This window comes from Recurvomyces mirabilis, assembly GCF_035927965.1.
Source record: "Recurvomyces mirabilis strain CCFEE 5264 chromosome Unknown scaffold_13, whole genome shotgun sequence".
NCBI classification, from domain to species: Eukaryota; Fungi; Ascomycota; class Dothideomycetes; order Mycosphaerellales; family Teratosphaeriaceae; genus Recurvomyces; species Recurvomyces mirabilis.
The window spans coordinates 693,331-720,004 of NW_027041947.1; the positions used below are offsets into that span (position 1 = coordinate 693,331).

General features: G+C 53.2%; 10 protein-coding genes across 10 annotated transcripts; 5 read left to right on the forward strand and 5 right to left on the reverse strand.

The window, feature by feature from the left end:
• Positions 1 to 242: 242 nt before the first annotated feature.
• On the forward strand, positions 243 to 3,803 carry LTS14_005602 (uncharacterized protein; the record flags this gene model as incomplete). The annotated part of the gene is made up of 1 exon (XM_064838300.1): positions 243 to 3,803. One exon carries the CDS (start codon positions 243 to 245, stop codon positions 3,801 to 3,803), a length of 3,561 nt encoding a protein of 1,186 aa, XP_064694385.1.
• A 734-nt stretch (positions 3,804 to 4,537) lies between these two features.
• TIF1 (translation initiation factor eIF4A) lies at positions 4,538 to 5,966 on the reverse strand (the record flags this gene model as incomplete). The annotated part of the gene is made up of 4 exons (XM_064838301.1): positions 4,538 to 4,548; positions 4,611 to 5,612; positions 5,704 to 5,847; positions 5,930 to 5,966. The coding sequence occupies 4 exons, from the start codon at positions 5,964 to 5,966 to the stop codon at positions 4,538 to 4,540; spliced, it is 1,194 nt and encodes a 397-aa protein (XP_064694386.1).
• Positions 5,967 to 6,402: 436 nt separating this feature from the next.
• On the forward strand, positions 6,403 to 8,000 carry LTS14_005604 (uncharacterized protein; the record flags this gene model as incomplete). The annotated part of the gene is made up of 2 exons (XM_064838302.1): positions 6,403 to 6,758; positions 6,893 to 8,000. The coding sequence occupies 2 exons, from the start codon at positions 6,403 to 6,405 to the stop codon at positions 7,998 to 8,000; spliced, it is 1,464 nt and encodes a 487-aa protein (XP_064694387.1).
• Positions 8,001 to 8,099: 99 nt separating this feature from the next.
• LTS14_005605 (uncharacterized protein) lies at positions 8,100 to 8,888 on the reverse strand (the record flags this gene model as incomplete). Its single annotated transcript, XM_064838303.1, has 2 exons — positions 8,100 to 8,765; positions 8,841 to 8,888. 2 exons carry the CDS (start codon positions 8,886 to 8,888, stop codon positions 8,100 to 8,102), a joined length of 714 nt encoding a protein of 237 aa, XP_064694388.1.
• Positions 8,889 to 9,399: 511 nt separating this feature from the next.
• On the reverse strand, positions 9,400 to 12,448 carry ALA1 (Alanine--tRNA ligase; the record flags this gene model as incomplete). The annotated part of the gene is made up of 2 exons (XM_064838304.1): positions 9,400 to 12,305; positions 12,352 to 12,448. The coding sequence occupies 2 exons, from the start codon at positions 12,446 to 12,448 to the stop codon at positions 9,400 to 9,402; spliced, it is 3,003 nt and encodes a 1,000-aa protein (XP_064694389.1).
• Positions 12,449 to 12,707: 259 nt separating this feature from the next.
• On the forward strand, positions 12,708 to 13,430 carry LTS14_005607 (uncharacterized protein; the record flags this gene model as incomplete). Its single annotated transcript, XM_064838305.1, has 2 exons — positions 12,708 to 12,828; positions 12,883 to 13,430. 2 exons carry the CDS (start codon positions 12,708 to 12,710, stop codon positions 13,428 to 13,430), a joined length of 669 nt encoding a protein of 222 aa, XP_064694390.1.
• Positions 13,431 to 14,422: 992 nt separating this feature from the next.
• On the reverse strand, positions 14,423 to 16,693 carry LTS14_005608 (uncharacterized protein; the record flags this gene model as incomplete). Its single annotated transcript, XM_064838306.1, has 2 exons — positions 14,423 to 14,488; positions 14,585 to 16,693. The coding sequence occupies 2 exons, from the start codon at positions 16,691 to 16,693 to the stop codon at positions 14,423 to 14,425; spliced, it is 2,175 nt and encodes a 724-aa protein (XP_064694391.1).
• Positions 16,694 to 17,522: 829 nt separating this feature from the next.
• Positions 17,523 to 18,976, forward strand: SEC9 (Protein transport protein S9 plasma membrane t-SNARE; the record flags this gene model as incomplete). The annotated part of the gene is made up of 2 exons (XM_064838307.1): positions 17,523 to 18,760; positions 18,814 to 18,976. 2 exons carry the CDS (start codon positions 17,523 to 17,525, stop codon positions 18,974 to 18,976), a joined length of 1,401 nt encoding a protein of 466 aa, XP_064694392.1.
• A 1,713-nt stretch (positions 18,977 to 20,689) lies between these two features.
• On the forward strand, positions 20,690 to 21,918 carry LTS14_005610 (uncharacterized protein; the record flags this gene model as incomplete). Its single annotated transcript, XM_064838308.1, has 3 exons — positions 20,690 to 20,735; positions 20,792 to 21,643; positions 21,701 to 21,918. 3 exons carry the CDS (start codon positions 20,690 to 20,692, stop codon positions 21,916 to 21,918), a joined length of 1,116 nt encoding a protein of 371 aa, XP_064694393.1.
• Positions 21,919 to 24,909: 2,991 nt separating this feature from the next.
• Positions 24,910 to 26,621, reverse strand: PWP1 (rRNA-processing protein; the record flags this gene model as incomplete). The annotated part of the gene is made up of 2 exons (XM_064838309.1): positions 24,910 to 26,031; positions 26,085 to 26,621. 2 exons carry the CDS (start codon positions 26,619 to 26,621, stop codon positions 24,910 to 24,912), a joined length of 1,659 nt encoding a protein of 552 aa, XP_064694394.1.
• Positions 26,622 to 26,674: the final 53 nt, after the last annotated feature.

Here is a 26,674-nt window from a genome sequence, read left to right on the forward strand (position 1 = left end):
ATGTCAAAGGCCGAATTCCAACGGCGCGCATGGACGGCCCGTGCAATTTGCGGGGAAGCCCTGACGGATTTCGAGGGCATCGTGAGCAGGCAAGCCGTCTTCGTAAACCAATGGTCTGGGCCGGCTTTGTCTGCGCTATTTTCGAACATCATTCACTGGCAGCACCGTAATACGCACCTGCGACTATAGCGAGCCATACAGCAAGTACTGCATGATCATGCTGTAACATTACCACACATAACATGGCTGCCTCGAGCGCAGATGAGACAGCGGCAGCGACGAAGCATGAGGCCGAGGACGATGGGGGCGATCTGCCGCAGCTCAAGCCTGCGGTGACACGCGAGCAACGGCATCACGATGCGAAAGGTGAGCCTCCCGAGGCCGACGACTTTGGATTGCCTGTGCGAAAGCCTCGGAGAAGAACGTACGATCTGGACGAGTTGGCTAGTCCGGAGCTGGCCAGAGGTGAAGTGCAGGTAGAGAGTAATGAGACCAAGGGAGCAGAGGAGGGACCAGGAGGTGAAGCAAAGTCGCGACCTGAAGCCGATGCCACATCTGAGGCGGACGAGAAGGCCGAAGAGCTGTCCAGACCACCGGAAAGTTCAGCAAGTACTGCAGCGGACGCCGAACCTGAACCTGGGCATGAGGCTGTAGAGGCATCGAGTGCGAAATCAGCGGATCGCGAAGAGAGCGTAGAGCAGCCGCGAGCAAGCAGAGAAGGCCGCAAGAGTGTAAGCAGTCCAATCTCACCAAGTCATGGCAAGCAGAAGTCACTGGGCACAACTTCAGAGTTCTCCCACCAGCAGCTCACGAACAATGCTGACGAGGAGGAAGAGGAGACCGAGCTGAAGTGGCAAGAAATGCCTGCTCTGGCTGAGCATCGCATCTACGATGACTGGGGCAAGGTGCTAGCCAAGAGTTACGACGAGGTTGAGAGTAATGCTTACGCCTATGGTGATCTTGGCGGCGCAGGCAAAGGCTATACTCGTGTACAAATTGACGAAGATGCTCAGTCTGCCACTAGCATGGACGAGAGTACGGCGTACTTGTTTAAGGAGCAGTATGCCCGGAATGCCTTGGACGAAGAGGACGATGAAGGCAGAGATATTGCGTCGCAGATGAACACGACCAAAGAGCTCCTGACTGAAGGTCAGCGGATAGCATACGTTGGTGTTGTCAGACTCGCGATCAACAGGATGGCGCACGATCTTGAAGCTTTGGAGAAGACGAAGAATACTAGGAAAGTCATTGAGCTGTCCTCCGAAGCACTTAGAATGTGGGGTCAGAAGATGATGGTGCGGCTGTATACGCATATGGAGATCGACCAGGCCGAGCAAGTCATGGTGGAGCAGCTCGCAGATCATGGTGTACTGCCTTCTGATCTGACGCCAGCATTGATGCAAAACGCGAGAGTCAAGAATCCCAAGGTCGCATCTGAAACATCTTCGATCGCATCGGCTCGACCTTCTTTACCTTCGCCACGGCCTTCTAGCACACTTTCGAAAAGTGCCTCGAACGTGGCGTTGTCTGTACCTGGCACACCTGGTATACCGGAGTCTGATGCGCCACCAGCTTATGAGGAGAAGACTGCAGATGACTTACGCTTGCAAGACGCATCAGAACTGCAAGGCAAAAGCATCGACCTCGACTTGCGATGGACTGTGCTCTGCGACTTATTCCTGCTCCTCATCGCGGACAGTAACTATGACTCGCGCTCACGAACATTACTCGAAAGAGTCGGCGAAGCGTTGTCGATGGAGTGGCAAGAGATCTGCCGTTTCGAGAAGCGTGTCACTGATGCGCTGGAGATGCAGGAGCAGGCTGAGAAGGAGAACTGGAACGAGGAAGAACACATGAAGGAGCGGGAGAAGCGGGCGCGGAAGAAGCGAATGATGGTCATGGGTCTGTGTACTGTTGGAGGAGGCCTCATTATTGGTCTTAGTGCTGGTGCTCTGGCGCCTGTTATTGGTGCTGGCCTTGCGGCTGGATTCACAGGTATTGGTGTAGCAGGGACAGGCACCTTTCTTGGTGGTACTGGAGCTGCAGCACTTATTGGTACGACTGGTACACTCATTGGTGGACGCATCGGTTTGAAGGGCGCAAGTCGGCGCACAGGCGCTGTCAAGACTTTCGAGTACAAACCTCTGTTCAACAACAAAAGAGTCAACCTGATCGTCACTGTGGCGGGGTGGATGACTGGCAAAGTAGACGATGTGCGACTGCCTTTCAGCACTGTCGATCCTGTGATGGGCGATATCTACTCGGTCAACTGGGAGCCAGAGATGCTGCAAAGTACTGGTGAGACCATACAGATCTTGGGCACCGAAGCTCTTACACAGACAATACAGCAGATCCTTGGCGCTACGTTTCTAGCGACTCTCATGGCTGGCTTGTCACTGCCAATCGTGCTCACGAAGCTCGCATATCTGATCGACAATCCTTGGACAGTCTCACTAGCCCGCGCAGACTCGACAGGATTGATCCTAGCAGACTCGCTCATTGACCGTAACCTGGGATCACGACCTATCACACTCGTAGGCTTCTCCCTCGGCTCGCGTGTCATCTTCTCCTGCCTACGCGAACTCGCACGTCGCGGAGCCCTAGGTCTGATCCAAAACGTCTACATGTTCGGCTCGCCAGTGGTAGTTAAAAAAGATGAATGGATTCGAGCTCGAACAGTCGTCTCAGGCCGCTTCGTGAACGCCTACGCCCGCAACGATTGGATTCTAGCCTACCTCTTCCGTGCCACCAGCGGCGGCGTAATGCGTGTAGCCGGTCTCAACACAGTCGAAGATGTAGGAGTCGAGAACATCGACGTCACGGTCACGGTACCGGGTCACATGGCATACAGAGGCATGATGCCCACTCTCCTTCACGAAGTAGGCTGGGAAGTCGAAAGCGAAGAGTTCACCGAGATCGAGGACCCCGACCCGGAAAATCACGATAAGCGGCAGCGGGAACTCTTGAATGAAATCGAAGAAGCGAGGCAGAAACTTGAGGAACAGCCGGAAAAGAAAGGTTTCCGGGCCTTCTTCTCCCGCAAAAAGGCCTCGGAGCGCAAAGCCTGGGAGACATACGACGAGCGCTCGACCAAAGTCCTGCAAGGCGATCAAGCGGAAAGCGAGAAGTTGGCAGCGGAACAGGCGAACGTGATGTTCGACGTCGATGCTATTCGCCGGGAGGCTCTGCAGCTGGCGCTCGAGGGCCACGATGTCAATGAGATCAAAAGCCATATGCAGATCAAGGAGATCGCGTCGACGCTTCCGGCGCTGAGGATTGAGAGTCCGACGCCGAGTGCCAAAGCTAGTAATCCTGTTGATGGGGCCGAAGCGTTGAAGAGGACAAGGACACCTGATGGACAAACTAACGGCACGACTTTGACGAACGGGCACACGAACACGAATGTGAATGGAGATGATGATGATGAGAAGCATGATGATAAAGGGGAGGAGATCACGATGTCCTTTGACCCTCCGGAGAAAACAACCGCGCCGGTGCCTACCCCACGCACACAGCCTCCTGCATGGCTAGACGAGCATAGTGGAACAGCTTCCACCGCTACATCTTCCAGTCACGACCTCTCGAAGACGGCGGTAGAACGGCCGACCTTGCAGAGCAGGAATACCACGCCCGCACCCTCGACCTCGACCTCCATCTCCACACCTTCGCACGAGCAGAAACCAGCGAATGGCGCACCACCAGCTCCCGCAGCGGGGAGCGGTACTAGTAGGAATCCCTGGGCGGACGAGGAAGACGATCTGGGTGTGAGACGCAAAAGCGAGGTGGAGATGTCTTTCGAGTGATCAACGGCATCAAGCGCACACTAGCAGGCGACGTCAGCCGGCAAGGCTCTCCCACGAGTCAACGGGGAGTGGCACTCATTATATAGCAAGGACTTTCTACGTACCTGAGCACAGCGGCCATAGCTCTCAAGGAAATCTTTAGATAACCCAAATCGCTTGGATGCTCCTGAGTAACAGACCCATCGGCAGTCTCTCTTCGCCACCATCCCCCCTCAGTGCTGTTCAATCCTCCCTTTTAATTCCACCTGACAAACGCTTTCGGTCCCCTCCGGTAACCTGTCGAATAAATAGCTCACAACAACTATAACAATGACGATGACGATGATAATAATGAAAAGGTGTGCAGTAAACAAAACATTTCCACATCGATGGCACAGGAAACACTGTAGAAAACTACCAAACCCAATCGATCTAACAAACACTCATAGCATAGCATAGCAGGAAACACGCTTTGCATTTTGTTCCCCCGAAGAAAGCAGCAAGCATAACTCCGACGTCCAAAAGATGCGATTCATGTGCCGCCATCCGATTACGGCCAGAAAAGCTAGCAGCGCAACTCTATCACGAGAAGTGCACCCTTCGGTCCTCTCCTCCTCAGAGCTATGCGCTCCTACATCTCAGGCCCCTTTTTACAATGTACCTCAGTCCACCTACACGGATCCGTGCGCTAGAGAGCTAGTGTCCCTAGGACAAATCTGCAGGTGGTCTTTCGAGAAGGTTTGTGTGTTGTGAGCTTAGATGAGATCTGTGACATTCAAAGTCAGTACTTGTTCGAACACGTTAGCCAGCACGGAATGTCAAACTCACCAGCAACATTCATCGGCATCTCCTCAATCTGAGTGCTGTAGAACTGCTCAATCTCACGCATCATGCGCACATCATCCGCCGTGACAAAGTTGATCGCTACACCCTTGCGTCCGAAACGTCCACCGCGTCCGATACGATGGATGTAGTTCTCGCGATTGGCGGGCAAATCATAGTTGATAACGAGGGAGACCTGCTGGACATCGATACCGCGGGCGAGCAAGTCGGTGGCGATGAGTACGCGCGAGGAGCCGGAGCGGAACTCCTTCATGATGACGTCGCGCTGGCCTTGGTCCATGTCGCCGTGCATGGCGGAGACGGTGAAGTCGCGGGCCGTGAGCTTGTCGGTCAGCCAGTCCACCTTTCTGCGCGTGTTGCAGAAGATGACGGCTTGGGTGATGGTGACGGTCTCGTACAAGTCGGACAGGGTATCGAGTTTCCAGTCCTCCTTCTCGACCGCGATGTAGAACTGCTTGATACCTTCGAGCGTGAGCTCGTCCTTCTTGACGAGGATACGGACGGGGTCGCGCATGAACTTGGTGGTGACCTCGAGGACGTCCTGGGGCATGGTGGCGGAGAGGAGGACGACCTGGGTGGATTGTGGGAGGAACTGGAAGATGTCGTAGATTTGCTCGGTGAAACCGCGGGACAGCATCTCGTCGGCCTCGTCGAGCACGAACATCTTCATGCTGTCGGTCTTGAGGATGCGGCGCTGGATCATGTCCTGCACGCGGCCGGGGGTGCCGACGATGACTTGTGGGCCCTCTTGCAGAGCCTTCATGTCGTCTCGCACGCTGGTGCCGCCGATACAGGCGTGGCACTCGATGGACATGAAGTCGCCGATGGCAACGACGACCTTCTGGATCTGCTGCGCCAACTCACGGGTGGGTGCGAGAATCAGGGCCTGGGGCGCCTTGATGTTGGGGTCGATCTTCTGGAGGACGGAGATGGAGAAGGTGGCGGTCTTGCCGGTACCGGACTGGGCCTGGGCAATGACATCGCTGCCTTTGGGACGTGTCAGTGATATTCTCATTCTTCTACCCGCTGCCCTATGCCTCTTCTGCCTCTTGCGCTGTGGCGGTGATTGAAGACTTACCCTTGATGACGGGCATGATAGCACGCTGCTGAATAGCAGATGGGCGCTCGAAACCGTAGGCGTAGACTCCACGGAGGAGCTCAGCCTTTAGGTCCATGGCGTCGAAGGAGTCGGTGGTCTCATCGTAGTTGGACTCGATCTGGGCTGCGTGGCGCACATGGTATATCAGCATCACATGTCTTCTGCGTGTCTTGGCACTGGGATGTGGATGTGGATGTGGACTCACCCGCCTCGATATCCTCAAGGCCCTTTCCGTCAGCCATGATTGCGAGTCGGTCGCGAAGCTCACTGGCGCTGTGCCGTGAGCAGGTGGGAGCCGGTGAGTGGTGGGTAGGCGGGGGGATCCTTCTTGGATGCCGCCGCGCTTGGAAAGGCTGTTTGGTGTGTGTGGAAAAACTAGATACCTGACTCTCGATTAAGGAGAGTCTTCTGGTCCTAGTGGTTGTGATATGTAGTGATTTGTGAGTGTGTGGTGGGTATATGTGAAATGACGCTGTGGAGGGGAAAATTATTATCAAGGTCGCCCTCAAAAATTCGAAACGCACGGACTATATTTCGCCTCAAATCCTACCCGTGAATTCGTCGTTCCAACGAACGTTTGTCGACTCCCACCATTCACGAGCCGGCTACACCGTGATTCACAGTGGCGACCAGATCTTTCGTGACTTGCTGCTTACCTCCAAGTAAACACTACCAGCCATGACTGTCCCTATACCTCTGACAGACGAGCAAGCATACTCCCTCCTCGACCAAAGCCATCGACCAGCCAAGCGGCAAAAGGTCGTCGAATCATCGACTCCTCAACATGCCAGTGACTCGACCGATGGCAGCCTGGTCAGGAAGCATCCACTAGGAGTCAGGCCGTCTGGCAATGCTCTCACATCTAGCGAGAACCAGAAGCGTGCTTGTGGCTACTTGTCTTCCCTACCGGATGAATTGCTCATGCAACTGCTCGAGTCACTGTTTGCTGTAGACCTGCTTCGAGTAGGTAGCACATGTCGAGCACTACATGCCTTTACTCGTAGTGAAGAGCTCTGGAGAGCATTGTTCGTAGAGTAAGTGGCCTGCCTCTCATTCTCTCTTTACCAACTTTCTGAGTCGAGTTCTGTAGATCATGCCCGACTTCCTTCTCATGGCAAGGCACGTGGCGTTCCACATATCTCCATCAAGACATATCACTCGAGCCTAGAATCAACTGCTCCCATCTCTTCTCTGACGTCCTACATCGACCGTACTTCTGCGCTCACGTGCCACTATCTCCTTTCGCAGAAAACATCCCAAGACAGAACCAGGTAGCACGTCTCGACGATTTATCCGCCGAAGACTTCGCAGAAACATGGGTGAACAAACCCTTCATCCTCACCTCCCCAGTCAAACAATGGCCAGTCTACAAAACCTGGTCCATCTCCTACCTACTCGAAAAATATGCCGACGTCCGCTTCCGAGCCGAATCGGTCTACTGGCCATTACACACCTACCTCTCCTACATGTCCAACAGCCACGACGAAAGTCCCTTCTACCTCTTCGACCGCTCCTTCGCCGAGAAAATGTCCCTCATCGTCTCCACCGACCCAGACGAACCAGGCGCAGACTACTGGCCCCCCACCTGCTTCGGCACCGACCTCTTCACCCTCCTCGGCCCCGCCCGCCCTGACCACCGCTGGCTCATCGTCGGGCCCGAACGAAGCGGAAGCACCTTCCATAAAGACCCTAATGCTACGAGTGCATGGAATGCCGTGCTGAAGGGGAAGAAATACTGGATCCTGTTCCCCTCTTCCCCCACCCTACCACCACCGCCTGGGGTATTTGTGTCAGAAGACCAAAGCGAAGTCACCAGTCCCCTAAGTATCGCCGAATGGTTACTAGGCTTCCACGCCGAAGCACGACAGACGGCGGGATGTATCGAGGGGATCTGTGGGGAGGGGGAGGTCTTGCATGTACCTAGTGGATGGTACCATCTCGTCTTGAATCTGGAGCCGAGTATCGCCATCACGCAGAACTTCGTCCCGAGACAGAGGGTCGGGGCGGTGCTGCAGTTTTTGAGGGATCAGAAAAAGAGTGTTAGTGGGTTTGGGAACGATGTCCTGGATCCTTATGCTTTGTTCGTCGAGAGGTTGAGGGAGTATGATGAGGGTCTACTAGAGGAAGGGTTGAGGGAGCTTGAGCGGTTGGGCAAAGGGAAGAGGGGGAAGTGGGAGGAGCTTACGAAGGCTGTCGTTAGGGACGAGGCTGATGAAGAGAATGGTGGCGGCTTCTCCTTCGGCTTCGGAGGCGGAAATGACGAGGATGAAGACTGAAGTGCGTGTGTCTATAGCCAAGATATACATGTGTATAAAACAACCACACACTACCCAACCCACCTACCCCTCTACAGCATCCCCACCCAACCCATTCCCTCACGTCTCAGCAAAGTTATAGGGACCCCCCTTATCCTTTACCTCAACCCTCATCCTCGCCTCCTCCACCTCCTTTCCCCCCACCCGCAGTCCACACTCCATCACGTCTCCCGTAACTACACTCCCGACCCCCTTCGGCGTCCCCGTCAACACCATATCCCCCGGCTCCAACGTCATGACCTTTGAAATATCGCTCAGCTGCCTCGGGATGCGGAAGAGCATCAGCTCCGTACTATCCTGCTGTTTCACCTCCCCATTGACCTTCAAGTACAACTCCACGCTATGCGGGTCCGCGATTGTAGATTTAGAGATGGGACCAACGATCGGCAGAAAAGTATCAAACCCCTTCGCTATACTCCACGGTAAACCCTTCTTCTTCGCCTCCTCCTGCACATTCCGGCCCGTCATGTCGATTGCCAAGAGATAACTATCAATATACTGCAGAATCTCGCCATCGTCCTCGGTATCCAGATTCTGGATCCTCTTGCCTATCACAAGTCCCAACTCGATTTCGAAATGCAGGTTCACTCCACTAGGGCGCAGGACGGGTCCTTCGGAGGGAAGCAAGATGCTGCTGGGGGGTTTGAGGAAGAAGAAGGGTTGTTTGGGCCGTTGGTTGTTGAGTTCTTTGACGTGGTCGGCGTAGTTGCGGCCTATACACATGACCTACTCAACCCCCATTATGTTAGTATGTGGCTCTTAGCTTTGTTGTAGCTCGGTGCCGATGGTAGGTGTGTGTACCTTCCGGCAATTACTGCGGATCGTGCTCAAGGCGGCAGAGGAGGCCATTGTGGTGGACTGGCTGAACACTCGTCTTTGGGATGTAGATATGGGTGCGACTCGTGAGTCTGGTCGAAGAAAGACATGGCGACTAGCGGCTCGACCCAGGCTATTTGATGATGGAGCTCTTGCGATGGCGGAGGAGCTCGTGGAGCTGCAGAGCGCGGCATATGCTCTCGGGAAAGCAAGTGCCGAGCGCGGTAGGGCTGGCAAAGACATGTTCAAGAAGAGTAGATGTAGATATGCAGTAATGGATACTTTCAAGGAACGAATCCGCAATATTGCTACTTTATTATCCAGACATTGCATTAGCACAGCGAGACATTCAATAGAGCTGCTATGAGGAGAAGTGGGTCAATCTAGGTGCTCGGACTTCCACCACACAGAGGCAAAGGCCGATATATATATGTAAGCGAGCAAATGGTAGAGCGAGCAGATAGTAGGCAGTATACTCATACACAGCTCATATCAGCAGTCCAGCATGCGACCACCATCGCCTCATCATGAGCACGAAATCCCGCTACACCTTCAACTCCTCCAAATACCTCCTCGCAACTTCAACCGCCTCCTCCACCCTCTCCACCTGCGTCCCCTGCCCCAAACACGTCCCCCCCTTCCCCCCCGCCTTTCCCCCTACAACCTCAGCAACCGTCCCAGCCCACTTCCCAGCATCCACGCCCTTCTTCTGCGCCTGCTCGGAGACAAAACACCCATGCATCACCTTATCCTCGGCCTTGAGAAGCAAGTAGACCGTTTTATCCTTCTGTTTCGTACTCACCATCTTGATTGCCTCTTGCACGGCTTTAGAGCCAGAGGAGACGGGGAGGCTGAGAACGAGGGTTTGCGCATCTTTTTGCGTGGAGAAGTGCTCGGTTATGGCGTCTAGGACTTTCTTGTTCTCGGCTTTCTGGGCCGATTTCTGATGGTCGAGGTTCTCCTTCACCACTTTCGCGACACGATCGCGGAGTTTGGTCTTGGCGACGGCGGAGATTTCGGTTCGGCCGAGTTCTTGTTGGGACTCTTTGGTGGCGGCTTCCTTGTCAGGGCCGTATTGCATGGCTTCGAGCTTGGTAATTTTAGCGTCCCATTCTTTGGCTTCCCGTTGGGCGCTGTGGGCTGTGGCGCCCGTGACGGCGACAATACGGCGGATTCCCTTGGCGATCCCGCTTTCTTCCAGCACGACCAGATCTTTGATTTCAGTCGTGTTCTTGACGTGCGTACCGCCGCAGAACTCGACGGAGACACTTCGCCATTCGGAGCGCTTGACATCCTCCAGCAGCTCTTCTACTGGTACACCGATACTAACGACTCGCACAGGATCCGGGTATGTCTCGCCGAATACAGCACGCACACCTTCGATCTCCCGCGCCTTGGACAGCGGCACGTCTTTAGCGTATACCTCGCTGTTTTGGCGGATGTAACTCGTGCATAGATCCTCCACCTTCGTCAATTCCTCATCCGAGCAACCAGCTTTGTGCGAGAAGTCGAAACGCAATTTCTCCGGTGCAACAAGTGATCCACGCTGGTTGATCTCATCACCCAGAACTTCTCGTAATGCAAAGTTGAGGATATGGGTACCGGTGTGGTTGTTCCGAATGGGTTGCCGCCGGAGCTCGTCGTACTCGCAGAGGATTTCGTCGCCGACCTTTAGCTCGCCATAGTTCATGAAGCCGGTGTGCATGACATAGCCCGCATAGACCTGCACATTCTGCACATCCAGCTCAGCAACACCATCAATCACGAGCCGTCCAGTGTCGAATTCTTGACCACCTTGCTCGGCGTAGAAGTTGGTGCGATCGAGTATGAGACCAATCTGATCACCTTGCGGCGCCTCTGATGTCGATTGCGGGAAATTGCCGCCATGGTAGATCGCCCGAACAGTACCTTTGACATTGTCACGCTGAAACTTCGGCGAGTCGTCCGTCTTCGGCACATCAGGCATCTTCTCGAGCGCATTGATGTCGTGCACATTCAGCTTCAGCAGATCAGCAGCCGCCTTCTTCTCACCCTTGCTGGCTTCTCGCGCCTTCTCTTGCGCCTGCGAAACCTCCTCATCGTCGATCGTCAGGCCGCGCTCTTCCGCCATCAGCTTCGTGAGATCGACCGGGAAGCCATAAGTGTCGTATAACCGCCACACATCTGAGCCCGAAAGACTCGTCGACCCCTTCTTCTTCGCCTCTTCCGCATACTTCTCGAACATATTCTCGCCACGATCCAGCGTCTTGGCGAAGCTGAGTTCCTCCTCGTCCAAGATCTCCTTGATATCGGCTTCCTTGGCTTTGATCTCCGGGAACATCTCACCAACTTGCTCAACAAGCGTAGGCACGATCTTGGAGAAGAAGTTGCCAATGTCCGTGTTGAAGTACTTTCGTGCATAGCGAGCGCCTCTTCTCAGCACTCGTCGTACGACGTAGCCTCTGCCAACATTGTTGGGAACGCCACCATCGGTGATGGCGAAAGTGAGGAGTCGAACGTGATCTGCGACAACACGATATGATGTATCGATGTTGTCTGTGTCCTCCTCGCCGAATTTGCCTGCGTATTCGCGGGCTCCAGTGACTTCCTGTATACGCTTGAATAGTGGCGTGAAGACGTCTGTGTCGTAGTTCGATGGCTTGTTCTGCAGCACTGAGACTAGTCGCTCGAAACCCAGACCAGTATCGATATGCTTGTTTGGCAACGGCTTCAGTGATCGATCAGGCTCTCGGTTGTACTGAATGAAGACGATATTCCAGATCTCCAGCACATTAGGATCGTCCATGTTGACCAGGTGTGCAGCGTTACGACCACCGATGCGATCGTAATGCACTTCTGAGCAAGGACCGCAGGGGCCCTGATCACCCATCTCCCAGAAATTGTCCTTCATATTGCCAGGGAGAATATGATCCTCAGCGACGCCAATGTCCATCCAGAACTGCTTGGCCTCAAGATCCGGCTCCAGACCAGCATCCGCCTTGCCTTCAAAATAAGTAATATACAGCCGATCCGGGTCCAGCTTGAAAGTCTTGGTCAACAGCTCCCAAGCATATTTCGTCGCTTCCTTCTTGAAGTAGTCGCCGAAAGACCAGTTCCCCAGCATCTCAAAGAACGTATGATGGTAGCTGTCCTTACCCACGTCGTCCAAATCGTTGTGCTTGCCACCCGCACGGATACACTTCTGCGAGTCGGCGGCGCTTTTGAGCTTGGCAAAGTCGGAGTTGGGGTCGACTGTTCCCAAGAAGATGGACTTGAATTGGTTCATGCCAGCATTTGTGAAGAGGAGAGTCGGATCATCCAGTGGTACGACTGAGCCGGAAGCGACGACTGTATGCCCTCTCTCCTTGAAGAAACTGATGCTGTGAGTCAGTGGGTTTCTTAAAGCATCTCGATCGACGAGTGGTGCTGCAAAATGACATGATGTCGAGTAGTGATCGTAGTTGAAAATCTCTGGTATATGTCTCGTAGGTACTTACTCAAGAAAGGTAGACCGCACTTTTGGGGCCTGTACTCATGTTAGCTCTATGTTTTCCAATGGCACTCAAGAATCGACATACGGTCCACTCGGGCGCCTGGCCCGCCGTGGAGCCCATCTTGTATCTACGTTGCTGTAGTCCGAGGTCGATACAGCGGTATGGTAGTGATTTTGGTACTTTTGCAACTCCCAAAATGCTCGGTGGCAGGCTTCTCCACACTGTGCGCATGCAAATGCCGTGGAAGCTTCGCGATCCAGACCAGAAGGCACCACGAGCTTCAGCCGCACCTTAGGCAATACCTTATATCAAGGACGATGGTATATTCGAGGGCAATCAGTGAGTGAAGAAGAGTCTTTTGCTATGGGAGATGCAAACGATGGCTGCAGCTGTTGCGACGAATGGGATGCAGAAGCTCGCGGGGACGAAGCGACGTGCGGATGAGTCAAGTCTAAATGACGATCAACGCTTCACCAAGCGTTTCAACTTACTGAGCATTGGTACGAAGAGGTGCAAATGGCAGGAGTGGAAGCCAATCGCTCACAGTATCATAGACAACCATGCGCGTAATGGGAACAGCAACCTCTACATTCCAGTCTCCAACACCGGACTATCCACAACCGGAACAGCCATTGCATTACCGGCAGGCACAGTGCCATGGGAAAACACGAACGGCGACGAGCTGATGAATGTGGATGATACTCGTGATCGAGTGTACATACACGACCTCGATGCAGAGCTAGCAGATATCGAGCCAGAAGAGGAGAAGCTCATCTTCCTCCCGGACATCGAGAAGCGCCTCAGTCGCATACCACATCAGGTCTTGGCCGGCCAACGCAGTGGCGATGATGATCACCACGAGCTCGTGCTGTACAGCGTGCCCAAGTCTCTGACTGTGGACGAAGGACAGGACTCCGTACGGAAGGCTATCATTGAAGCGAGACAGAGGGCGAGGAACAAGGTGGTGGAAGAGGTGAGGCAGGAGGATATGATGCGGCAGTATAGTTATGGGAACCACGAGACTGCGACAGAGACTGCGCATGGGTACTCTACCGGGTATGAGGAGGAGCAGGCGGATCCGGACGCTATGGACCTTGGTTGAGACTTCGTAGGAGGAAGATTTACAGACTACTGATATAACGTCACGGATCGAACTAAGCCTGTCTTCGCCGTGTCCACCAACCGCCAGGTCACCTGCGCAGAGTCAAAAAGTGAGCTAGAAAGGTCGAAGAGCTAGTCCTCGGGGCGACTAGCTCGCCGCCATGCCATACGATCTATACATGACCTATGCGAGAATTCACAAAAGATGCTTCTGACCTCCTCGTCTTACCCGCCCCACCGAATGTGTAAAATACCCATCTCCGTCTCGTTCCCTGGCCACGCCTCACCGTTCTGTATCCCATGCACGTAAGCATCACCCACTAGAGTATGATACCCAGCATCGGCCTCGCGCAAGACGAAGGGAAACGGCGCACTCTGGAACAAACAGACCAGATCATCACTCTTGCTTGCTCCTGGCACCCATGCGAGTCGTCCCTCGGTCGTGGTAGCCAGCAAGCGGTCGTCGTCGATGTAATGCGTCCTCAGCGACTGGTCGGTGAAGGGTCGAAGGTGGTGATACATCTGGTCACGATCGATGCGTCTTGCATGGTCTAGGCTGTACTTCTTGGATGCGCGGGTCATGGCCAGGTCCAGGATTTTGCGGTGGTTGTCGTATTCTCCGCATTAGAATGATAAAGTTAGGGAAAGTGTGCCCCTCGGTCGTATCCTCGAGGAGCGCCTGCACCTAAAATATCTAATTATTGTCCTAATAAAGCCTTAAATAGGGTAAGGATTCTAATAATAGTCAAGTTAGAGGTATTATTACTTTTAGTACGCGTTATAACGCGGCGTAAGGAGCCTTAGGTAGCTTCCTAGGTATAGGCGCTCCTCGAGGATACTACAACTTTAGGTCTTAGCATGCGACAGTCATTTTGCGCACAATTGTGGAGTTCGGTCATAAGCCAAGAACCTCTCTCGCCGCAAATGTGCGTGTTGCGCCGAACGATGATGGCGAGTGGGCATCGCTATCAGGTTTTCGTATGAACGGTATGACTACTTGACGAACGTGTACAGGGTCTGAGCTTTCTTCAACGATAGGGTTTCACGGGCTCTGAAAGGCTGCACGATCAGTAGTACATGATATACGGGAATAACCACACTTTATACACGACATGATTGTGTCTTGGCACCTCAACATATCCGTATAGTTCTTACATGCTTCTCGTCGGTCGGCCAGACATCTGCATCCTGCGTGGCCTGCACCCAGGCGTCGCCAATGAGCTTGTAGTGCCCGTCTTCATGATAACGTAGTACGAAAGGGAAGGGAGCACCTTCAAGAACGTAAATATAGTCATCGGGTTGTGCATGAGCTGGCACCCACCCAATCCAGCCGTCGGTCGTGGTTGCCAGGAGCCTCGTGCTGTCGATGAAGTGGTAAGGTAGATCCGGCTCGAGAAAAGGCATTAGATCCTTGGTCATGCGGTCGATGTCAACCTTCACACCCGCCAGATCTTTGTTCACTCTCACGGCTCTCTTCATATAGGGCTCAATCATGGCTTTTGCACATTCCGACGTCAACAACGAGCCGGCACGGCATCGGAGGTCCTGACCATGCGCCATGAGCTGGCCAAACTCATCCTCTATACAGTCGTATGCTATGGCATATTGTTTCGCAAATTTGTAGCAATGCAAATAGTGTGGAACAGTCTGCACTTTGATCTCTTCTTCGAAGTCCTCAAGCGATAGAGCATAACGACCATATGCATACGATCGTCGCTGTGAGCGTGGCAGGATCCGGTCAACTTTGAAGCATAAAGCAGCTCGGACTATAAGCACTTCGTCGTTGTCCGGTGCGGTCGTGATATCTTGCCATTGACTTTGCCCACCGGCGCAATTTTCAACGGAGAAGTTGATGTAGAACGACGCTTTCGTCAGACTCTCGGACGTCAGAGCCTCCAGATCGGGTACCCATGACGGCAGACTGGGCGAGCGTTCCTTCCACTGGGTTGAGGGCCAGGCTAGCACAAGCGCTGGGTTCGTCTCAATGAAGTCCCTGGTTTGCAGGATGGATATGGTGAAAAGCCTCCAAAGCTCGGAGATGTCGAGCTCGTAATCTGGATATAGTAAGTCCGACTTGCCGATTATTCTTGACAGAGCACGCACGGCATAGACTCGATCGTGCGACTTTTTCATACTGCCCCTCAGTGAAGGAAGCTCAATAACATCAAGTAACTCAGTGACGGGACAGGCGTTAGAGTGGCGAGAAAGTCGATCGATCTTGCCGCCGAGCTGTACCTGTGCGTGAATTGCAAGGTCTTTCAGGTCCCACGCTTCTGCCTCGCTGAGTGTGGTCCAGTCCGCGAGTTTATAGTGCATCTCGGCTGCATCCACGAGATCCTGGTATGGGAAACAGCATTGATCGGCGTAAAAGATAGCCTGCTTGGCCTTGACAACTTCCTGTATGACCCAGTATCGCCCGTACCAAGCCGAGCTCCAAAGGGATTCGAGAGCACTCAAGCCTTGGTCCAGCGAGATCGGGAACCCTTTCAACACCGGACATTCCTCCCGAGGTGATTTGTCAATTCCTAAGCTCCAGTTCAACCTCCTTGGCATATAATGCAATAGACTTGACATTCTGAACGCATAAAAATGGGCCAGCATCTTATCGGGCTCGCTAGTCTTCATGATGGGATTGCGTATGTTACCAGTGTAGCCCTGCTGATAGTCTGTGTAATATTCAGACAGCTCCTCCTCGGTAGCAACATCCAAAACAGCCAGACACTCTCGATATTTCTTGGCGTGTTCATGAAGAAGCTTAACGATCGTACTTACCAAAGGCGCAGGACTGGCAAGGTATCCCAGCCAAATTCGCACCTCAGATGCTTTCGAATAGATATCGGCCATGATGGCAACCTGCTTGCTCTTCTCCACGTTCATCCCAGGTTCGTCGCATTGATCGATACAGATGGCGTCAACCCAGATGACGAGTGACTCATCAGGTCGTCGCATAGTGTGCAAAGCATCTCGCAGAGATGCCATAAGAGGTAGCTCCTCCCAGTCATCAGGCTTATGCCCGTCCTCAAGCTTGCGCCCGTCATGAAGCTTCAGATGTCCCTTCGTACTGACTTGGTCGCCCCATGCGTACGACAGAGCACAAAAGTCCGGTGCATGGTGGAGGTCGACCACTTCAAGCCTGCCCGAGAGCTGCTCTTCATTGCTGCCTGGATCCAGGAATAAGATCCGGATCTCGTCTTCATGCAGAGGCTCGTATGCTGGATGGTTGATGTTGAGGTCGATTGCAGAGTCAGGGCGGGGGCCATCCATGGCTCAACGGTACGAACGCAACGACACCATCCATGATGCGGCAGTCACAGCTATAAGAGAGAAGAGTCGAATAAGCGCTTAGAGGACCAGGCGAAACGACCATGGTTTACTGAGGCGCAACCTCGCACGAAAGGCTGCGAAACCTCGCGGCGAGGCATTCCGTCGCTACTGTGACCTGACGATATAGACCAATTTCGTCTCCGCGACGGCAGCTTCTGCATCGTTAGGACTTCCCTGTACACTTTCTCAGCTTTGTGACATTGTATGCCTGTCAAACGTGGCGTTATTGACGCTCAGGATCAGATTGAACACAGCAAATGGGCGGCAAAGAACTCCGCCCAATCGGCAGCATGGGACAGTAGTGCTCGGGAGCAAAGTGGGACGGAGTACTCGACCCCTGTGGCGGCATGCAGGTCCAGCGGCGGCACTACGCATGTTGGGCGGCTGCACAAATTGTCGCAACACGTAGCCTAGTCATTGTACCGAGTACCACCGTACATGACTGCTAATCTCGCTCAGCCTGTCACGCAAAAGCGAAGTTGACACGGCTGAGCTAATTGATGGATGCTTCCTCAGCAATAACCCAAGATCCCGAGATTTTGCGGTTTATGACGGACGCGGGCGGAGCGCGCCACCCTGGCCGACCGCCCGAGCCTTGAGTTTGCTCCAGCGTGGGGTTGTCCTAGCTGAGCCACTACTGCGGTTTCAGCTTACGTGCCGTCCTTAGGGTCCAACATGTGCATTTGCTCGTGCCTGCACCTCCACCTGCCACTGACATTCTATACCGGCTCACGTCCAGAAGTATAAACGAATACTACAGTTTATCAAGATGGGTTGGAGCTCCAAGAAAGACAAAGTCGATGCCGGCTCAAGCGACGCTGGGCTAGAGAAGCAGAAGTCGTCCTTGTTCGGCCGTAGCAAGGCGCCCAAATCATCTGCTACACCAGCAGCAAGCAACCCGTATGCAGCGGCACCACCTACGAACGACCCTTACGCCCAGCGCAATACAAATCCGTATGCCAATCAAGCTGGACCGAATGATCCATATGCGCCTCGCTCCCAATCATCGCTTACTCAACCTCCAACATCATCTTTTGGGAGCCTGACACTGAAAAGCGAAGCGGGAACTCAGCCGCCCAGCTACCAGTCTGGACCCGCACCCAACAGATATGAGAAGTCGCCAGTACCACAGGGTGGATATGGTGGAGCACCACGCTATCAGAGTCAAGGCAACGGACAGGCAAATGGCTACGGCAATGCCAACCCTTATGGCAACGATCGAGCTCCCGCACAATCACAATACGGATCAGGAGGTTACGGCGGCTTTGGTGGTCGGGGAGGAAGCCAGGAAACCATTACCACGGATGCTGGCAGGCAACAGCTTTTTGGTGACGCGCCATCACGAGCTCAAAAGGCCCAAGATCAAGGGCCAGCTACGAACCCTGAACAGAATGGTGACTCGAGCTACGAGAACTCCGGTGGCTATGGTGCGCCTGGTGCCTATGGCTACGGTGAGGAGCGCGAGTTGACAGCGGAAGAGATCGAGGACCAAGAAGTACAAGGAACAAAAGACCAGATCCGCGATCTCAAACGATCAGACGTATCAGCGACGCGCAATGCTATCCGCATCACCGAGCAAATTGAGCAAACGGGACGCGACACTTTAGCTCGCCTTGGTCGGCAAGGCGACATGCTTCATAATGCTGAGTCTCATCTCGATAAAGCCGGTTTCGAGAATAAGCGTGCCGAGGAGAAGGCAAGAGAACTAAAGACCCTCAATCGGAGCATGTTCGCGGTACAATTCAAGAACCCGGTCGGTAGAGATAAGCGCTTCGAGAAGGACATTCAGCATGAACTGGAGAAGCACAAGCATCAACGTAAGACTGTAGAAGATAGTCGCGAAAGTAGGTACGACAGTCAAGTACGAAAGGAGGGAGCGCAGCGTGATCTGCGTGGTAAGACCACGCAGCCCGCGAACCCTGAGCGCAAGCTGGCCGATCGTAGTAGATTCCAGTTCGAGGCCGACAGTGACGATGACCAGATGGAGGACGAGATTGATGACAATCTGTAAGTGTCTGCAAGATACCTCTGATGGCCTAGACAATACTGACTCGTTCCAGCGCTGCATTGCACGAGGGCGCGAAAACTATCAACAGGATCGGCAAATCTATGGGTGCCGAGCTTGAGAGTCAGAATAAGCATCTTGAGCGCATCAGTAAGAAGACTGATAAGGTGGATGATCAGATCGCTATGAATCGGGCGAGGTTGGACAGGATAAAGTGATTGGAGTCGCCTGATGATAGAGCTCTGTTGGATCATTTGTTCTCTTGAAGCGCTATGCCAGGGAGCGAATGAATGTCGAGGCTAAGCAGTCTATCAAGCTGTAGCCCGATAGTAGACATCGTTGTCAGGTATACAACTTCCAACACGCTGGTCAGACGTCCACTCACAGCTGCCGTCGCTTGCGCCTCCACTCCTGACGAACACCCTTCTTATGCACCGCCTTCCAGCAAAAGTCCACCATCTTGCTTTCCCCACCCACGTAGCCGTAATGTACGTCGTTGATTGTCGTGGTCGTTCTTCTCCATTTCTCCAGCCGTGCTTTGCCCATCAACGCCTTCGAAGGAGCTTCACAGTTCCGGAACATCCCAAGCTCGAAGACTGAAAGCCCATTCGATAAGCGGAAGATACAGGCATAACCTTGGCGCTCCTCCACGACGTCGTCACCTGTGGCTTCAAGGATCTGACAAGTCTCGCCGACAAGACTCCTCTGATCCAAAGTATCGACGTCTGATGCCCAAATATGCTATTGGTCAGCTCGTAGACATGCTCGTTCCAGATCATGATTCCGAGCATGCCATCTGCCTCGTACCACTCGTGTCTGTGTGAGTCCTTGATGTCGGGGTCGGCCGTGTCGATGAAGGCAATACAAGATTGATGGCGCCGGACCTCGCCCAGCTTGTCCGCAAAGCCCCAAGAGATCTGGTAGTTTGATCGGTTGCGGAAGGCCAAAAGGATGTTCTAATTTTACTAAAGTCGAGCTCGGGGCTGCCTGGTCTTAGCGAGTGTCTGCTTCAGGGCGGTGACAGCACTGCCGAGCGTCGTCACGGCATTTGTGATGGCTGCTACCTGGTCGCTCAGGCAATCGACCTGGGCCGAGAGGGTTTTGATCACAGCTGGACAAGAACGCTACAACTCTGCTGCTTGCGATGGTCTATACCAGTCAGTAATGTGACACACAGACGGCAGCTTAGCACATACCTTTGACTTATGTTGAGCTACTGGGAGTGAGGGCGAAGTCTGGGATGCTGTTATGGCATCGAAGCAGTCAACACTTAATGCTAAGTTGCCCCGAATCAGGCCGCGAAGATAAGCGCGCAAAGAAGCTCGAGTCGCATATACCTTGATTGGCCCCGCAGCATAAGCTTTGACGCCGAACAAGGAAAGAACGACAATTCTGTCACGTGAAGACATGGCGCTCTTGATCTGTTACCTCGCTCTAGTCGTGAGCCGTAGCCTTGCAGGCCTGAGATATACCTCGTCACCAACGTGGCCTTGGACAATGCATCCACAATCGTCTCTTCTTAGACTCGGGAGTGCTCTTGGAGGGCATGGAAAGGCCTTGTATGCCGCATGTTTCGTGCCGCATGATTCTGGAGCATCATTCAGACACACTCTGTTTCATTGAAAGCACCGTACCGTGTGCATAGTTGTGTCAGATGCTTCCAAGCGAAGTGAAGATGAGACGATTATGAAGGTGGCAGTCATGTGGGCTCGCGCCGAGCTCCGTCCTGCGAGGCCAACGTCACAGGGCTTCCACTTTTCGAGTCGCATGTCAACAGAGCACGAGAACAAGGCTATCAGTCCTCGTGACCTATCAAAAGACTCTGTGAACGATCTTACATCTCACCTACGGTTGGCGAGCTCAGCAACATAGGTAGCGCCCGACTACTTATTCCTCCGATGGTCTGATCAAGAGCAACACAATCTGGCACCATGCCTCCGCGATACTTCAAGAACGACGCGCCGGCAGCGAGAAGAGGTAACGAGTTCGAGAGAATATATGCAGCCTTCAACGTGACTAACAAACCACTCCAGACCCACGCCGCCAACTCGAAGCCTCCCTCACTCGCTTAGTAAAAGAATACCCACCCTCAAAACTCCGCCCTGGCGGTGGGCTCTTCCATGGTCCAGTGAGCGTTGCCTACACCTTCCTCGTCCTCCAACAACTCTACCCAGACCTCGAGATCGAACAACGACACTTGGGCACCTGGTCAGCCGCCTACCTCGAGCACGCCCAGAAGAATTTCCAGACATACCCCGGACCACAACCAGGAAAATGTGGTGTCATGGACGATGTGCTGTGTTTGTTGGCAATTGGAGCGGCGAGTAGTAAGGAAGCAGAGATGGCGCAGGATCTGTGCGATTACTCCGCTGAAGTGCTGGATCCGGATACGGAGAACGAGTGGTTGTATGGTCGGGCTGGATACTTGTACTTACTACGGCTAGTCAAGGCTTCCTTCATCGACAAACCGGAGATCTTGAAGTTGATCACGGATACACAAGACGACGTCATCGACGTTATCCTGGAGACACCACGACCGTGGAAGTGGCATGGCAAGGCATATGTCGGAGCTGTGCACGGTGCATTCGGCATCATAACGCAAATCGTCCTCACGAATCCTACCAAGTATGCGCCAAAGCTGGAGATGGAGCTCGCGGTACTCCTGACATATCAGTACGAGAGTGGCAACTTTCCGAGCAGTATACCACCAGAGAAGGACAGGCTGGTGCAAATCTGCCATGGTGCACCGGGTGTGGTTATCAGTCTGCAGAGCATACGAGAGTACTTCCCAAGCCTGAAGGACAAGATCGAGAAGGCGATCGCTAAGGGCAGGGAGTGTATACTCGAGCGGGGACTACTGACGAAGGAGCCTTGTCTGTGCCACGGTATACACGCAGTATTCTCCCTATCGTACTAATATGGCCACTGACACATCTTCATAGGCATCTCCGGCAACGCCCTAGCACTCGAAGACAAGGACTTCGAGCACTTCCTCACCTACACCACAGGCCACGAAATCAAATCCATGGAGAAAGACGGCCTGCTCGACCCTTCATCAGCTCCGGAATCGCTCTTTGGTGGCGAGGCCGGGCGAGCTTGGACATGGGCTGTAGCGGATCGTGGCTTGACGAAGCGGGTTCTCGGGTATAATGATCTTTGAGGTGAGACTTGTTGATGGCGCGATGAGTGATGATACCCATGATTCTGATGGTTGAGGCTCGTTCGGGAGGCGCTTTATGGTTCTTGCGGTGAGTGACTTGAGTCAATGTTCTCATTCTAGCGTGCGGATGGCAGAGCATGGCGTGGTAGTGGGAGCAAAGGCGATACGATGACTTTACGATTGATGAAGATGCTTGCATGCATTATCGAAGATGGTCGGGGCCAATTGGGAGCGCCTCTATGGCCTGAGAGGTACGTCATGTTTTTTCACCTGGCATGTGATTGTTTGTGGTATAGGTATGGCATAGCCCGAGCAGATCCTGCATAACAATGAAATATGTCTTATGTCAACCCGAATCAAGAGATTACCGCCAGGAAGCAAGCGACATATGTGGACAACAAACCAGGACTTGTAAGCTCTCATGATCGCCTCTCCGTCTCCATGCTCGTCGCTCTTGCTTATGGGTCACTGGTGGAGACTCGATGGTTCATGGCGCTTCAGGAGTGCTTGGGAAAAGCCATTTTCCGGGAGCTCGAGACTGGATTTATACAGCGCTCGAGATGTCGAGTAGGTGCTTGATATGCCACAGAGCGAAGATCATCGGCCGAACAGCTGTCTCTTCGCCTCGTTGAGCCGGCGTATTCTTTGCTCAGGTAGGAGGTAACGGAAGATGTTCTGCAAGCGGCCAATGAGCTTCGGTCCTGGAAGGGCTTATAGTCTGTCCACACGAGACGCTGGGAAGCACGCAGAGGCAAGAGAAAGGGCCCTGCTGGGCTTGCGAAGAGCTTCCTTCACATCGATCTCGTCCTGCGCTCAGCCCGTTTCTGGACCCAGGAGAGCACGTGGCCACGACCCAAGACGGAGTGCTCTTACCTCGACAGACCCCTCTTATCTTGCGTGCCTTCCTCGTCAACGCTCACTGCGTTTCCAGGGCACTCAACGCCTTGATAAGAGGGCACTCCCGCGAACACGTGTGCCCTTCGACCGAATGAGAGGGCTTCCCGTGGCCAGTCACTCTCATCAGAATGGCGTAATGGCATGTGCAAACGGCGGCAGTGAGCGTTTGTTCGTTGGCACAGCGATAAGAAGAACTCCTGCGGCTTTCTCTCACACCTTGACCAACTTACAACCACAACACTGCGAGAAAGCAACCCCTTCAGGCAGATACAACGGACCAGCTTCCCTCGAGGCTCGAGAACGATCACATCAGCCCCCTCACAGACTCGCCAAATTCCCTCCGTACAAAACCGCAAGACTAGCTTACACAGTGGTCAACAGCCGCAGATCCGCCTTCCTACGACTACACTAATACATCAGAGTATTTTGCTCAGCGAGCAGCAGCTCCTCAGCCTCCTGAAGTTCAAAGACTCGATTCAGCACCTCTGCGTTCTCCACCCCACTGGCACAAGAAGTTCTCCTTGAACAACCACGCCTGTCACTGTAGCAGTCACAGAGGCCGATCTCGACACATTCATCTTCATACGCTAGGACGTTACAGCACGACTTCCTCCCCAGCTGGCCACTAGAAGACAAATCTCTGGCAGAGAGAAAACACAGTACACTCTCCTCTCTATAGATGCGCTGTTGCAACAAAAAACTCATTTTCGTCAAGAATAACACAGCAGCTTCCCCTAAAGAACCACTACAACACGTTACCCAGCACATATTTTCTCCAATACAGCACAAAGTCCTCCTGGCCAGCTTTGCCACTGCAGACACTTGCAGAGATCTTCTACAAGGATTTCTCCTTTTCTACGATTTCGCCATATCAAGAGAAAGTCCACTCTGATCAATCGTATTTTATACTGTACAGCAGAGGTCCCTTGCAGCAGCAAAAGCAGTCAGTAAGAACATTCCAATCGCCTGGCCTTGCTAAAACGTATCACAGGACCGCACACTAGCTACTGCGCCGTCCCATAGGAGGGAGAATCAGAAGCCCGCCGAAATCTCGCCCGCTTCCGCCAATCGTCCGATCTTGCATCGTAACAAGACCACATCTGCAATCGTCGACTCGCTCACCACGTTCAAACGCTCTCGCTCTGGTGTCAAGGAGCCCCCACCGCTTCCTATGCCTCGTCTGGACTCGGTAATAGCAACTCGGGATTGGGAGAAAGTGTTGGAGCAAGCACAGAGTCGTCTGGACGAAGGAAAGCATGAGATTTGTCGTGGCTTGTGCTGAGAGATCGTAATCGAGGATGGTGTTCGTCCAGAGACGAAAGTCTACGCCTACAACATCCTGTCGATGCTTGCATCGTCTGGAAATGCTTACATTCACCTCAACAAGTCGACTAAGCTCGTCAAATCGTCTATAATAGACGAACAGAAGCAGGCGAAGTTGCTGAAAGCGATTGGTGAGCTTCGGGCCTTCTTCAAGTACGGATCGTAAAATCCAAGTAGTTTCTACAGACGAGATGACAGTACGATAACATTCTTCCACGGAATCTTCCCGTATATATTTCTCGAAGATACACTACTGCAGCGTGATATAGGGGCTTGAAAACCCATAATTGTAAGAGGGATGTGAATGAGTATACCCCTTTCCTGCCTATACAAAACACCCATTTCCCCAAAAAGTGCAGAAAACTAATAGCACTGCCGGGCGATATGATAGCTTAATAGTCTGTATTTTTCATGGGGATAGAAGTGAATATTGTCTTTATTCTGCTCTCACAATCCAGCGTTCCCACAAGTCTCTCCAAAAAATATGATACTGCCGGAGAACGTGATGGCTCAAAATTCTTGCAAGTCGTGGGGATGTGATTGAGTATATCCTATTTTTTCGTAAGAGATTTCCTCGAATCTGCTTGGAAGATGAAGTACTAGTGGCGAATATCACAGCTCAGAATTGTGATTTTCCGTGGACATATGAGTGAATATACCATGAAGTTTCGCAGTGGTCTCACAACTCTGCTTGGAAAATATGGTATTGACGGCGTGGCTGGCAGCTTGAATCCAGACATCTCTCGTAGAGGTGTCTGATACACTTCTACATCAGTCCTCATCCATACTCTCCCATCCACCCTCACCTCCATTCTCCTCTGCTTCGGCTTCTTCCTCCTCGATCTCATCATCGAGTTCTACACCGACCAATCTCTCCTTCGCCTCTCCATCAACCTCCGGTATCCGGACCCTCGTGGCGAAAGCCTCACGTACAGCACGATTCGTACTCGTGTCCCATACCTGCACAGCACCTTTACTACCCGCCACAGCCAGTCGGAATGCTACAGCATCATCGGGCGCGAAATTGGCGGAGAAGACTTTGCCTACGCCGAGATCGCGGGAGACTACCATTGAGGGCCCAGCCTCCGTCACGTTCCAAAGCTTGACTGTGCGGTCTGTTGACGCTGTGGCTATGAAGCCTGGTACTGTAGGATTGAGCGAGAAGGAGGATAAGCTCTTCTCGTGCGCTTGTAGGGTCCACGTTGCCTTGCTCTGTTCAGGTGTTGTGGGCATGTGCCTCGCATCGAAGCAGTGGAGTATGCCATTCTCGGTGCTCACGTAGAAGTTGTTGTCATTATGAGGGTCCCAGCGCAGCTGCTCGACATCGCTTTCCACGCCCCAGCGCGGCACTGTAGTGTTGGGCGCGCGCATGTCAGCTGCGACGATCGTACGGTCATAGGAGCCGGAGAGGAGGACAGCCGATTGAGCTGGATGCCACGCTAGGGCGCAGACCTTATCTGTGTGGTGGGTGTAGGAGTGTGCGGCTGTACAGGTGTTCAGATCCCATAACTTGGTGGTCTTGTCTGCAGATGCTGAGGCGAGGAGGTGGCGATGTGAGCGGTTGGCCGCCAGTGATAGTACGGAGTCGACGTGGTAGTGCTCGTTGGCCTTCTTCGACTTCTTCTTCTTCTTCTTCATTGCCGGCTCCATAGGTGCTCCAGAAGTTGTTTGCGATGATTGACCAAGGATCGCTGTTGGGTACATGTTGTCCACGACATCGAGATCCCAGAGCTCGATATCCGGGTCCATTGTACCCACTGCAGCAAAGTTGCCAAACTCGGTCGCTTTGTTCGGTCTTGTGTCGAACCACTCCACGCATAGTGGTATCGCGGGTAACATGACATCGTGATGAGTGTAAAGATTTCCCGACCCAGTGTCTTCGTACACGTACACCTGCTCCTCGTTAGCACCTATCACTGCAGTCTATAGTTGGCAGCATCGCTCACCTCGAGTCCAGCGACTTCATCCTCGACCTTCACAGCCAACACTAGATTATCACTAGGTGTGATCTCCAGCTCTTCTCGCTCGTCGTCGTCCGACGCATCTCCAGTGGTGGGCAGTGTCAGATAAGGATCATCGTTGTTATCCTTGTAGTACGATAATGATCCCAGTGTCCCAAAAATGCTTTTGTCCATCCCCTCTTCCTCGTCGTCTTCTGCACCGTCCTCATCCATCGCTTGAGGTTCATCATCATAGTTGTCGAGGTCGTACTCCTTCAGATCGTCATCTTCTTCATCCTCGTCTACCTCGTCTTGCTCTTCGGTGCCATTCACTGTGTCCCTGGCAGCTACACTTTCTGCTGCACCATTCGCTTTCGCAATACTCTGCTTCGCATCCTCAAGTCCCTCTCGAGCATCATCCAATTCCAGCTTGCTAGCCTTCACAATTCGTTCATATTCGTCCTCGTTGAATTCATACTTCGTAGGATGTGCCGCTGCTTTTCCTCGAGGTACCCAAGTTGTCGCTGTTATCATGCCCGACATGATGCTTGAGTTATGATGTTATGGTTTGCGACGGGATATCCATGTCACATGCG